The sequence below is a fragment of the Phyllostomus discolor genome, chromosome 5, assembly GCF_004126475.2.
Source record: "Phyllostomus discolor isolate MPI-MPIP mPhyDis1 chromosome 5, mPhyDis1.pri.v3, whole genome shotgun sequence".
Classification (NCBI taxonomy): domain Eukaryota; kingdom Metazoa; phylum Chordata; class Mammalia; order Chiroptera; family Phyllostomidae; genus Phyllostomus; species Phyllostomus discolor.
This window is the reverse complement of record NC_040907.2, coordinates 148,506,579-148,520,850: the sequence shown is the minus strand read 5'-3', so window position 1 is coordinate 148,520,850 and position 14,272 is coordinate 148,506,579. Positions and strand designations below refer to the sequence as shown.

At 37.1% G+C, this 14,272-nt stretch overlaps 1 protein-coding gene across 2 annotated transcripts in view; it reads right to left on the bottom strand.

Annotated features, from left to right (window-relative positions):
* Positions 1 to 14,272, bottom strand: part of LOC114496072 (cytochrome P450 2C19-like) — a 186,684-nt gene that overhangs the window by 132,694 nt on the left and 39,718 nt on the right. Inside the window, exons 4-7 of one of the 2 annotated variants that reach the window (XM_028511316.2) lie at positions 13,009 to 13,169; positions 11,485 to 11,661; positions 7,556 to 7,697; positions 1,416 to 1,600 (exon numbers count right to left, since the gene is read on the bottom strand). The exons of the other annotated variant lie outside the window; for it this stretch is intronic. Of the exons in view, the coding sequence (XP_028367117.1) occupies positions 1,416 to 1,600; positions 7,556 to 7,697; positions 11,485 to 11,661; positions 13,009 to 13,169 (665 nt within the window). The remainder of the gene's footprint in view (positions 1 to 1,415; positions 1,601 to 7,555; positions 7,698 to 11,484; positions 11,662 to 13,008; positions 13,170 to 14,272) is intronic. 2 annotated transcript variants of the gene reach the window in all.

Below are 14,272 nucleotides of genomic sequence, written 5' to 3'. Positions count from 1 at the left end.
ATTTCTCACCTACTTTTATGAGGCCAACATTACCTTATATCAAAAATATTACAAGAACATTTTGAAGAGGAAAATCTGTAGATCAAAAATGTCTTATCAATATAAATACAGAAGTCCTGAAAAAAGTATCAAATCAAATACAGTTGAGTATGTATACTTAGAATATGTACATTGAGTGGGGAAAGTGAGGCCAATATCCAACTATTCCAATGGATGTAGAAAATTGATATGGAGGACGGTGCACTCAGCTTGCACAAAGAGCACACCTCAGTTACTCAGCTTGGGTGATAAGGGAGGCTGTGCCACTGGCCCCTACAGCACACCTACTGTTTGAAAGTTTCCCCTTTCTCTACATCCTCACCAGCACTTGTTTGTTGATTTATTAATAATATAAGAACAGTGATTGCAGACACCCCTGTCTTGTTTCTGATCTTAAGGGAAATGCTTTTAGTTCTTGCCCATAGAGTATTATGTTGACAGTAGGTTTTTCATATACGGCCTTTATTATGTTGAGGTATCCTTCCTCTCTATCTACTTGGCTGAGGGTTTATATCATAACTATGTGCTGAATTTTATCAAATGCTTTTCCACATCTATTGAAGTAATCATGTCTTTTTGACCTTCATTTTGTTTATGTTATATATCACATTTTTTGATTTGCACACATTGTACCGTCTTTGCATCCCTGGATAAAACCTACTTGATCAGGGTGTATGATTTTTTTGATGTATTGCCAAATCTGGTTTGCTAATGATTTGTTGAGGATTATACCATGAGCATATACCATGCCTACTAATTGAAAGAGTCAATGTGTCATGATGTTAAGACTTGCCAAACAATGATTAAAATAAAATTTAAAAAAAAAAGACTTGCCAAACTAATCTAACATCACAGCAAATTGTTTTGGTAAATTGACAAATAGATGCTAATATTGGTTAGGAAATGTAAACAGCTAAAATTAGCCAAACAATATGAAAGAAGTGGAACAGCCCTGACTGGTGTGCCTCATTGGGTTGAGCATAGTTCCACCAAAAAAAGTTCCCTGGTTCGATTCCTGGTCAGGGCACATGCCTGGGCTGCAGATTTGGTCCCTCGGTGAGGGCATGTAAGAGAGCCAATCAACCCATGTTTCTCACTCACATTTATGTTTCACTCCTTCTCTTTCTCCCTCCCTTCCTGTCTCTCTAAAGATGAATAGATTTTTAAAAAGAAGCATTTGGAAGACCTACAGTGCCAGATGTCCAAACCTGTTACAAATGTGTATAATTTAAACTGGAAACCACATAGAGTCCATCAAGCAGCTACATGTCTGATTTTTGCACTTCTCTTACCTTTGTTGGTAGAGGATAAAACCCATACTGTGAAAATGGGAACTTCAAAACCACTGAGGCCAGTACAAGAGAAACAAATCTTACCTTGGGGATAAGGTAGTTTCTGAATTTAACGTCACAAGTCACTGCATGGGGCACATTAGGGACGACGTCAACGTATCTCTGGGTTTCGTGCACCACAGCATCCAAATAGGGCATGTGACTCCTGTCCTCCAGGCAGGGGCTCCGGTCTCTGCCAACCACACGGTCAATCTCTTCCCGGACCTTAGCTGTAAGACACAAGCAAAACTGATGGAAAAGAGAAAAATGCATACCAGAATTACATGATGATCCAAGGAACATGAAGCACTACCAAGGTGCCTAGACATTATTACAAACACTAGTCATATGCCCCAAAATACACCTACACAAAGAGAAATAATTGCTGGAGTAGATGCATGTGACTCTCCTACAAGCTAGGCTTAAGATACATCACCCATGTCTATATATCAGCATACGTGATAATATAAACAGAAATGATGAAATGTTACAAAATATACACAGAACATAAGTCAAGAAAATACAGTCCTTGCCCAGAATGTCATGGCTCAGTTTGTTGAGCATGATCCTGCAAAATGAAAGGTTGCAAGTTTGATTCCTGGACAGGCCATATGTTTGGGTTGTGGTCCAGGTCCCTGGTTGGGGAGCAGGCGAGAGACAGCAGACTAATATTTCTCTCACAAATCCATGTTTCTCCCCCTTGCTTATCTTCTTCTTTCCCCTCTCTCTAAAAACAAATCAGTAAAATCTTTTAAAACAGAAATACAATTGGAGACAACTTTACTTGAACAAAATAATTTTTTGAATTCTTTTATTTTATTGTTGTTCAAGTATAGTTGTCTGCCTTTTCCCCTTACTTCTCCCCCATGCCAGTCATCCCCACCTCACTCCCCTGATTCCACCCCCCTTGGTTTTGTCCATGTGTTCCTTATTGTTGTTGCTGAAAACGCTTCATTCTTTCCCCCCTATTATCCCTTCCCATTTCCCCTCTTGTTACTGTCCATTTATTCTTAATGTCAATGTTTCTGGTTATATTTGGCTTGCTTGTTTGTTTTTTAGATTAGGTTCCACTTAAAGGTGAAATCATATGGTATTTGTCTTTCATTGCCAGGCTTATTTCACTTAGCATAGTGCTCTCCAGTTCCATCCATTAAAATAGGAGAAATAAAGTCCTTGCAGAAAGAAAAATAGGAATTCAAATACTAATTTTCTATAAAACAATGTGTAGGTTGAATAATTAAATTATAATGTATGTTTTGTGTGCATGTGTGTTTTGTGTGTTTGTACAATTTGTAATGGTACTCTCTTCATCCTCCAACTTGGCAGTATGACCAATTGAACATTCTACTCATTTCTCCTGAAATGCATTCTCAATTTCTGAACAATGATTCACTCTATTTCTTACTCACCTATTTTTAGGCTATATCTGATTTCCTCGTACGGAAGGTGAGAATTTACCTCCAACCCTGCATCATGCAAAATACAGACATGCACGTAATTCCTCTTACTACACTCCCCCCAACCAGTTAGGTTACATTTTAACACCATTCTGTCTACATAAACAATCTATAATTTTGTTTCACTTTGGGTACTTTCTTGTACTTAACCAAGATTCTTTTATTCAGTTCATAATTTCCTGTATCTCAATTTTAATTATTTCTAGCTACTGAGGTCAGTGTTTCCAACTCCTAATAATAATTACAGTATTAAGAATTCTCTGGCCCTGGCTGGTGCAGCTCAGTGGATTGAGCGCAGGCCTGTGAACAGAAGGGTGGCTGGTTCAATTCTCAATTAGAGGACATGCCTGGGTTGTGGGCTAGTTCCCCAGTAGGGGGACAAGCAAGAGGCAACCACACATTGATGTTTCTCTCCCTCTCTTAAAAAAAAAAAGAAAAAGAAAAAAAATCTCTGAACATTGGTGTGCTTAGGTTCTTTTGAATTGGTATTTCAGAGCTCTTATGGTATAATCCCAGCAGTGAAATTGCTGGGTCAAAAGGCAGTCCCATTTTTATTTTTCTGAGGAAATTCCATATTGTTTTCCACAGTAGCTACACTAGTCTGCATTCCCACCAACAGTGGCCAGGGTTCCCATTTCTCCACATCTTCTCCAACATTTGTTTGTTGTTTTAGTTATGATGGCCATTCTGACTGGTGTGAGGTGGTATCTCATTGTGGTTTTAATTTGCATCTCTCTGATGGCTACTGATGCTGAGCATCTTTCCATATGTCTGTGGGCCCTCTGTATGGCCCCCTTGAAGAAGTGTCTGTTCAAGTCTTTTGCCCATTCATTAATTGGGTTTTTTGTCTTCCTGGAGTGGCGTCCTGTGAGTTCTTTATATATTTTGGAGATCATAGCCAAGTGCTGGAAGCAACTTAAGCGCCCATCAGCAAATGAATGGATCAGAAACCATGGTACCTTCACACAATGGAATTCTATGCAGCAGAGAGAAAGAAGGAGCCCCTCCCCTTTGCAACAGCATGGATGGAACTGGAGAGCATTGTGCTAAGTGAAATCAGCCAGGCAGTGAGGGACAAATACCATATGATCTCACCTTTAACTGCAACATAATCAACAAAAGAAAAAATCAAGCAAAATATAACCAGAGACATTGAAATGAAGAACAATCTAACACTAGCCAGAGGGGAGAGGGGAAGGGGAAGTGGGGAGAAGGGTTTTCAGGAACTACTATAAAGAACACATGGGCAAAACCAAGGCTGAAGGTGGAAGCAAGGAAGGGAGGTGGGTTTAGCTGGGCTGGGGGAAGTGGTGGGGAGAAAATGCAATCGATTTTAATTGAACAACAATAATTTCTGAAATAAATACATAAATAAATAAAATACAAAAAAAAGAAATCACTGGTAATCTATCACTTTTATTCTTTTTGGTATCTCTTCTGACACTTGTGTCATTCCCCTAATCATTTTGAAATGGATATTTTGCAGGCCTGGTATCCCTCTCTATTGACTTCCTTCCCCTTTGAGTCTTCTTGATTCCTGAGCCCATGGCTTCTAACATGACATAAGACATTTGGATAAAAAAGGGAAAAGAGTGGGTAAAGTTTCTGTCAAATGTACAGGTCTGAGAACATACCCTTTAATACATAATTTGACAGCTGCTCTTTAGAATACTGATGGCATTGTGAATGCTTATCCCTACATATGACATGATGCAGCTCTCTGGAAGCTTTTGTGATTTTCTTCTTAATCCTAGTGTTCTGAAATTCAATGATTGTGTTCCTTGTATTAGGTGGGGTTTTTTTTCACTCATGCTGATACATGTGTCAAGAGAATTTTCTACCCACATAACAAACTATGGAAGTCTTTCCTCCAGAGCTGTTCATTTTCTGGAGTTTTTTGTTTGTTTGTTTGTTTAATCTGGCTGCTGAATTTCAGGAAACAGGATGGAAAAAGAAGTTAAGAGTCTCTGTACTCAAGGAAAAGATTGTTATCTAACCTTTCTTTTCAGCCCTACACCTCACTCTTTCCCTGTCTTTGTCCAATGTCCCTGAGTGGAGGGCCTCTCAGGTTCCATTTTTCCATAGAGTAAACTTCCCTCAGTCTGTTGGGCAAAAGCAGTTATTTCATTTAAAAAAGCTGTCAATTTCAGTGTCTTTCGTTATATTTTACTTGTTTGTTTTGTTTTGTTTATTAGATTCCTGTTAAAGGTGAGATTATATGGTATTTGTCTTTCACCACCTGGCTTATTTTGCTTAGCATTACACTTTCCAGTTTTATGGAGAGGGGAGGGAATTTGGGGGAAAAGGGAAAGGGTTTGCAGGAACAAGTATGAAGGACACCTAGACAATAACAAAGAGGGGGGAACTGGAGGGAGGTGGGGAGGCCTGTAGAGGTGGGCTTGATGGTGGTAAAAGGCAGAAAACTGTACCTGAACAACAATTAAAATTAAAAACAAAAAACTTCAAAAAATCCAAACCAATCTATAGTAATAGAAAAAAACCCCATGGGGTTGCCAGTGGAGGGAGAGAGATAGGAGGAAGGACTTCCAAGGGTGAGTGGACACTTTTGTGGCTGATTGATAAGCTTGATTAATGTCAAAACCCATCTAACTGTACACTTTAAATACATGCAATTCATTGATTGTCAATTATATCAGAGTAAAACCATTTCTAAAAAGCTGTCCAAGGGTTCTGAGGCAAGGAGAACTATCTTTTTCAGCTGGTTTATACCTCTACCTTCTTTGACACTTGGTACTTCTAAACACCAAAATGTACAGGGATGTAGGGATACACAAATATCTTTTCCTCATCATGTACCTTCTTCTTCTGACACTGAGGTTATAATTTTATTTTCTCTATCAAGTTCATGATCTCCTCTCAGTATGCTGTCTGTGTTCCAGAAATTTGTTGGGATTTGTTGACTATTTCCTGACTGCCTTTTATCCAGATTTAAAAGACTAATTCTCATTTGTAATTGATTACACTCATCTTAATGGGATTTTGACACAGTACAAAATAATTATATTTCTAAAACACTATGCACAACCATAACTTTTGCAAGGGTGTCCAAACTTTTGGTGTTTCTGGGCCACACTAGAAGAAGAAGAGTTGTCTTGGACCACACATTAAATACACAAACACTAATGAAAACTGATGAACAAAAAGAAGGGTTTTAAGTAAATTTATGATTTTGTGTTGGGCTGCGTTCACAGCAATCCTGGGTCACATGCAGCCTGTGGGTCCCAGTTCAGACAGACCTAAAGGTAAATTTCTGACATACACTGCTTTGCAAAAGATCAAATTATTGACACTTCTTCCAAAATTCTTTTTGTTTGTTTGTTTGTTTTCATTTATTTATTCATTTATTTTTAATCATTCTTCTTTTTTTATTTAAATTGTTGTTCAAGTACAGTATTCTGTTTTTTACTCTCATCCTAGCCCACCTCCCCAGTCCTCCTCACCTCCTCCCCCATTTCCACCCTCCCCCTAGATTTTGTCCATGTGTCCTTTATACTTGTTCCTGTAAACCCTTCCCCTTTTCCCCTGAAATTCCCTCCCCTCTCCCCTCTGGTCACTGTCAGCCTGTCCTCTATTTCAGTGTCTTTGGTTACATTTTGCTTGTTTCTTTGTTTTGTTGTTTAGGTTCCTGCTAAAGGTGAGATCATGTAGCATTTATCTTTCACTGCCGGGTTCATTTCGCTTAGCATAATACTTTCCAGTTCCATCCATGCTGTTGCAAAGGGTAGGAGCTCCTTCTTTCTTTCTGCTGCATAGAATTCCACTGTTTGAATGTACCATAGTTTTTTGATCCATTCATTTACTGATAGGTATCTAGGTTGCTTCCAACACTTGACTATTATAAATTGTGTTGCTATGAACATTGGGGTGCATAGGTTCTTTCAGATTGGTGTTTCAGGGTTCTTAGGACATTATCCTAGCAGTGGAATTGCTGGGTCAAATATCGGATCTATTTTTCATTTTCTGAGAAAATGCCATACTATTTTCCATAGTGGTTGCACCAGTCTGCAATCCCACCAACAGTGTCTGAGGGTCCCTTTTTCTTCACAGCCTCTCCAACACTTGTTGTTTGTTGCTTTGTTTATGATGGCCATTCTGACTGGTATGAAGTGGGATCTCATTGTGGCTTTAATTTGCATCACTACCTTTCTGGAAACAGACTTCTAAAATAACAAAATTCCTTTACAAAACATCTTAAGCTGGAATAGTAACACATTTCCTGTGAAACTAAATTTTTAGAACACTTTCTATACTGTGCAAATTTCCTCAGGCAGCCTCATTAAACCTCTAGGATTTTTAACTTATGCTTCAGTATGAAGATTTCCCATTAGAACCCTGCCTTTTCAGAAAGAGGAGAGATCTCTGCAATGATATACCTGCTGTTCAAAGTGACCCACCTATTTTTAATAAAACTAGTATGCAGTGTCAGATCAATACATGCTGGCTGTACCTGCCACAAATAACCTCCCATGAAAGCCAGACTCTGCCTTACTACTCTGCTACTGCCCACCGTGTTTTCACTCCTCTCAGTCATCTGCCTGTATTATAGAAAGATGTCCCATTATTATCCCTTCTTTAAACCTGGAAAAATTATTCAGGGCAAACAGAAATTTGAATGATGACTCTTCTCTAAGACAAGCAAGATACAATGCACTAGCGCCACCCCTCCTCCCATTCTGAAATTCACTCCTCCTGCCAAGTCCAGCATACCTAAGACTTCTGGGTGCTTCAGCAGGAGTAGTAGACAGTATCTCACGGTAGTACTTGCTGTCTCTGTTCCAGCTCCGAAAAAATCAGATACAGTGACTGCCAAGTTTTCCAAAGTAAACACCGACTGTGGGTTGTGCTTTTCCTAGGAACAATGTGATTAAATTATTGCACTAATTTGCTTGTCAGAGTTACAGTTAATCCAAAACAACTCACATTGTTATAAAGTTAAGGCAACATATTAACTGCAAGGTGCAATTTTAGAAAAAAACTTCTACAGGGTTTGCCAAGAGACTGTAAATTATTTGATGCAAACATCATTTTCTACTGCCTTATCCCTCACTTGCCTGAATGTCATTCCATACATTGCCTCATTTACAGGTGGAGTTAGTCATGCCACATAGTTTTTACCACTGAGATATGAGCAGAAGCCTATTGATGTCAATTCTTCTACCTCCTCCTTTCTCCTCATAACAAAAATGTGAAGGAAATGGTAAACAGCATCTTGGAGTGGGAAGATCTAATCATTAAGTGTGGCCTATAGACTAAGTCTGGGAGAAGAGAAATGCAAACTATTTGACTCTGAAGTTTTGGGGTTTCTGTACATCCCTCCACTGACACATCACAAGACTCCTTTTATGGGAAGTGAATGAACCCTCTATTTGCTAAAGCCATGGTTAAAATGTTTTCTTTTATTTGTAGACAAACACAATCTTAATTAGTAGAAATAGGTAAAGAGGTGAAAGGTTTGTACACTGAAAACTAAAGCCATTGTTAATCAAAATAATAAGTGAAAAACCAGCCCACATATAAATACTGGAAGATTCAACATTGATAAGATAGTAATAGTCCCTGAAGCAATATAAAGGTACAATGAAACCCATCAAAATACCAAATGTGTTTTTGTAGTAATGGAAAAGCCTATCCTCCTAATTCACATGGAACTGCAGAGGAGGTCACAACTTCCCAATTTGAAAATTACTGCAAAGCTATCATAATCAAAGCGATACATTCCTGGCAAAAAAATCAGAAAAGAAGAGTAATGGAATAGAATTGAAATCTATATATAAAACAACAGACCTTTGGCCTATTTATTTTCAACAGGGTACCAAGATTATTTAATTCATAAGAAAATGCTCTTCAACAAATTGTGCTAGAACAAGTGGATAATCATATGAAAATGGATGAAGTTAGACCTCTGCTTCACTCCAAATGAAAAATAGAACTCAAAATAAATTAAAAATTAAATATGAGAACAAAACCTATAAAACTCTTTGAAGAAAATGGGAAAATCTTCACAAATTCATTCTTGGAAATCAATTCTTAGATTTGACACCAGAGAAACAAAAGAACACATATTTAAACCAGAATCTATCAAAATAAAAAAGGTCGTGCATCAATAAGGGGACAGTAACGTACAAAGCAGTTTCCATCAGACTGTCAGCTGATTTCTCCAAAGAGATCTTACAGGCAAGAAGGGGCTGGAAAGAAGTATTCCAAATCATGAAAGGCAAGGACCTACATCCCATATTGCTCTATCCAGCAAAGCTTTCATTTGGAATGGAAGGGCAGCTAAAGTGCTTCTCAGATAAGGTCAAGTTAAAGGAGTTCATCATCAAACCTACAAACAAGCCCTTATTTTATGAAATGTTAAGGGGACTTATCTAAGAAAAAGAAGATAAAAGCATGTATAGTAAAAAGACAGCAAACTCGCAATTATTAACAACCACACCTAAAACAAAAACAAAAACAAACTAAGCAATCAACTAGAACAGGAACATAACCACAGAAATGGAGATCACATGGAGGGTTAGCAACAGGGGAGTGGGAAGAGGAGAGAGGAGGAAAAGTAGCATAGATGGTAGGTAGAAAATAGACAGGGGAAGGGTAAGAATAATATGGGAAATGCAGAAACTAAAGAACTTATGACACATGGACATGAACTAAAGGGGGGAAATGTGGGTGGGAGAGAGTGTGCAGGGTGGAGGGGAGTGAAGGAGGGGAATGGGACAACTGTAATAACATAATCAATAAAATATATTTTTAAAAAAAGGTTGTGCGTCAAACGATATAATCGTGCATCAAATGATATAATCAAGAATGTCGAGTGACAAGTTACATAATGGGAGAAAATATTTGACTTTCACATCTGTATAAAGGTTTAATGCCTAAAATATATCAACTCTTACAGCTGTACAACAAAGACAAGCAACACAATGTTTAAGAGGCAAAGGACTTGAATGACATTTTCCCAAAGAAGATGGACAAATGGGGAATACCACATGAAAATATGTTCAACATCATTGGTATCAAGAAAATGCAAATCAAAACCAAAGTTACATATTTATATTAACTACAATAGCTTTAATAATTGCTAAAAATTAGAAAATAAATATTGGCCACTGTGTGGGGAAATAGGTACCTTGTTCAGACACTGCCAGTGGGAATATAAATGTTGCAGTCACTGAGGAAAAATTTGGCTGTTCCTCAAATGTTAGACATAAAATTGCCATATGTCCCATTAACTCCTGTTTTAGGAATGTACCCAACAGAAATGAAAACACATACATGAAGAAACTTGTACAGAAAGTTTTATAGCATCATTGTTCATAAGAGCCAAAGGTAGACACAATACAAATGTCTATCAATAGATGATGGAAAAATAAAGCATGGTATGTCCATAAAATGGAATATTATTCAGCCATTAAAAATACATACCACAACTTGATGAACCTCTAAAAGATAGAGCAGATTGCAGGTTAACAGAAGATGGAGTAGAATAAATGGGGAGAGATCATTTAATGGATCATCCAGTTTTTGCAGAGTGATGGAAATGTTTTAAAATTAGAGAAAGCTAGTGGTTACCCAGTATCAAGGAATGTACTCAAATGCCACTAAACTGTATACTGTAAAATGGTAAATTGCAGGGTATGTGAATTTCACTTCAGTTCTTAAAATGGTATTACTCTATGAATGATCTACAAATGTAATGCAATCCCTACCAAAGCCCCACTGACTTCTTTGAAAAACCTGACATATTTATCCTAAAATTCATATGGAAATTCAGAGGACCTAGAATAGCCAAAACAATCTTGAAAAACAACAACAATGTTAAAAGACTCACAATTCTCAATTTCAAAACTCACTAAAAATCTAGTAATTAAGACTATCAGAAAGTGTGTTGCTGGCATTAGAATAATGCCACACAGGTATTATTGGATTAGAATTGATATCAAAGAAATACACCCTCAAATTCTCAGTCAATTCATTTTTGGTGAGGGTATCAAGGCAATTCATGTGGGAAAATTTGTCTTTTCAACAAATGGTATAAAACTCATGCTTACCAATATCAACCTCCACTTCCAATCCTATACCAATTCTTTCTATTTTACACTCTATGAGGCTTCTCCCTCCATCCACCTCTTTCTCACAACAACTTCTGCACCTCTCTCCTTCACTGTAAATATATGAAGATTTGCTTCCAATCACTGGACATGCAGGAAACCCAGCAGGCTAAGCCAGTCGTTTTCATCCTTTTATACATTGTATGTAATGATAATGTATGTTTTCACATTATGCTATTGTGTATTTTTTAATATGTTTGTAATTGTTTCCATGTGTCCTGAGGTGTCACTCTGTCTCCCCTCAGGTAGATTATTAGTACCTCAAAACAGGACTAATGTAGTCCAGTTAGTTAACAATTTGCTTTTTTATTTCACTATTTAATATTGTATTTTCTATAATGCTTAGTGTAGATTCATACACACTTTATGTCCTTAAAATGCTTGACAGGATTACTTGCTTAACCATTGAAATAACCTGGTAAATACAAAAAAATAACCACTGTAAATAACCACTGGTAAATACAAAAAAATATTCAATGAACCACAAGATGCACAATCAAAATAAGTGATCTCTTGAAAACTGTTTACCTGGTCCATTTTGATCAGGAAATAATCAATAAAGTCCTGAGGATTGTTAACGTCCAGGGATGCTTGATGTTCTTTTGCTTTCTCTATAACATATCTTCTTAAATTAGCAATATTTTCTAAATATTTGTTATGACTTCCTGGGAAATAGTCAAGGAGAATAGGGAAATTATTGCAGAGCTAGAAGAGAAAATGATAGTGTATTAGATAAGAAACATTTAATGAAGACATATACCATATCATAAGCCCTGGTTAGACATGGTACTCTATTAATGAAATATGGTCTTTGTCTTCAGGGGAATTATTATTTTATAAGTAAGTAATTTTCTATATTGATAGGTTTATTTCTACATTGAGGGAGAAAATTCCAACTGAGGATCAAAAATGATAGTCATTTCCTATACTCATACATTGTGTTTATATTATAAAAACAACCTGACCAGGGACTGAACCTGAAACCCAGGCATGTGCCTTGACTGGGAATCCAACCAGCAACCTTTCACTTTGAGGGATGATGCCCAACCAACTGAGCCACACTAGGCAGGGCAAAAAATAAACTCTTTAAAATAAAACAAATAAATCAAATAAAAACTTCTGTATATCAGTTTTCTCATTTTTTACATCTTCTTTACAGTCTTGAAATATAGGGTGGCATAAAATACTATGATTCATATTTTGTAGATGACAGTAAAAGTGAAGAGAGTTTGGGAAGCCCAATAGAGTACACAAAAGTAAACCCTGCTGTTTCTATTTCTTCCCAGTAGCCTCAGACATCAAATCAGTAGTTAGAACTGGGAGGATGCTGACGAGACCATGAAACATGATTAAACATTTTACATATAAAATAACTATGCACTGGAGCTGTTAAGTGACGTCTCTAAGATGACATCATCATTTTTTATGTAGACTGGAGAACACAGCATCTAAGCATGAAGTAAAATTGTAATGTTTGTTTGTGGTTCATACACCATGTAACGAATCATTTGGTTTTCCCACAATAATTGTCAGGATGCCGAGTGAAGCGTCAAATACTCCTCCTGAAGTTTGTGTTCACTAGCAGCATCTGGGGTCCAAAATATACTCCCTTCTTGAAGGAGATATTCTTTTCCTTCCTAAATGTGTATGTTTCTGACAGCTAATTTTCTAAAGAAGTCACTAAGTGTTGATTAGATGACAAGACTTGTGGGTAATGGAAGCCCTTGAAGAAATGAGAATTCTGTTTAATGTTATAGTCATGTTTTGGGGAAGTTAACAAAGTACTTTATGGGAAATTGGGCTTTGGAATTTAGTAGCAGAACCACTGGAAATGGTCTATGGGATTGAATTCCAGTTCTGTATTCTGGACATGCCTTTTCTGGTCTATCATTAAAAGGTTTGGCCAAATTTCCCAGATGAGCATTTTATGATGATGAGTTCTGGGAAGGACTGTGGTGTCCACCCTCATTTCACAGTTTGGCTAATATTGAGATTAGTACATTGGTAAAAGAACATAAAAGAGTCCTTGGAGAGAAACAGTCTTGGACTCACCCGTATCCATGGACTGCTAATAATCTTAGCATTCTCATCAAACCCTTCCACTATGGTTAGAAAATTATGATCTTTATAATCAAAACGATTCTGGAAAATAATGGAGCAGATCACATTGCAGATAGCACAGCCCAGGATAAAAGTGGGATCACACGGTGACGCTAAAGAATGAGAAACAATTTTAAAACATCATTGAAATACACAAATGAAATGCTTTATTTATGAAATAACAGAGAAAGGTAATGTTAGATACTTTAAAGTAATACCTTACCTAAAAATTCTCTAACAGAAAAATATTCAACATGCAAAAAAGCAAGACATCACTTTTACCTTAACCTGAGTGTTCAATTTCAACCTAGCTAGTTAAATAACAGTTTTCTGAAAAATACTCGATTGGCATCCACTGTCGTCAGTTGTACCCTTTTGAACCTTTTGATTAGGAAGAAAAGAGAAAGAAAAAACACATTTAAAGGGGACATTTTTATATCATTTTATAATTAAACTTATCAGTGGTGAACATCATTTGTCTGCAAGGACTGTAGAAAACTAAATGGTGATATAGAGAAACAATAGGGCCTCACAATGTTTTATGCATAAGGAACAGTTCAACAATCATGTATAGAAGCAAGAGTGGAAACTAAAGAGCGGGAGATCATGGGTGAATCCATGTATTTGAAAAAATAAGTGTAAAAACACAGGAAGCATTCATGTTGTATGATAAGAAAAACTAGCACAAGTGCACAATTATTATAAAATAGATTACTTTGTCTAAAACAAAAATAGAATGAGAAACTTTTATTTCTTTTTTTTATTTTATTTTAATCATTGTTCAAGTACAGTTTTCTCCCTTTTACTCCCATTCCAGCCCACCTCCCCAGTCCTCCTCCCCCATTTCCACCCTCCCCCTAGTTTTTGTCCATGTGTCCTTTACCTTGTTCCTGTAAACCCTTCCTATTGTCCCCTGAAATTCCCTCGCCTCTGGTCACTGTCAGCCTGTCCTCTATTTCAGTGTCTTTGGTTATATTTTGCTTGTTTCTTTGTTTTGTTGTTTAGGTTCTTGTTAAAGGTGAGATCATATGGTATTTGTCTTTCACTGCCTGGCTTGTTTGGCTTAGCATAATGCTTTCCAGCTCCATCCATGCTGTTGCAAAGGGTAGGAGCTCCTTCTTTCTTTCTGCTGCATAGAATTCCATTGTGTAAATGTACCATAGTTTTTTGATCTATTCATTTACTGATGGGCATCTAGGTTGCTTCCAATACCTAG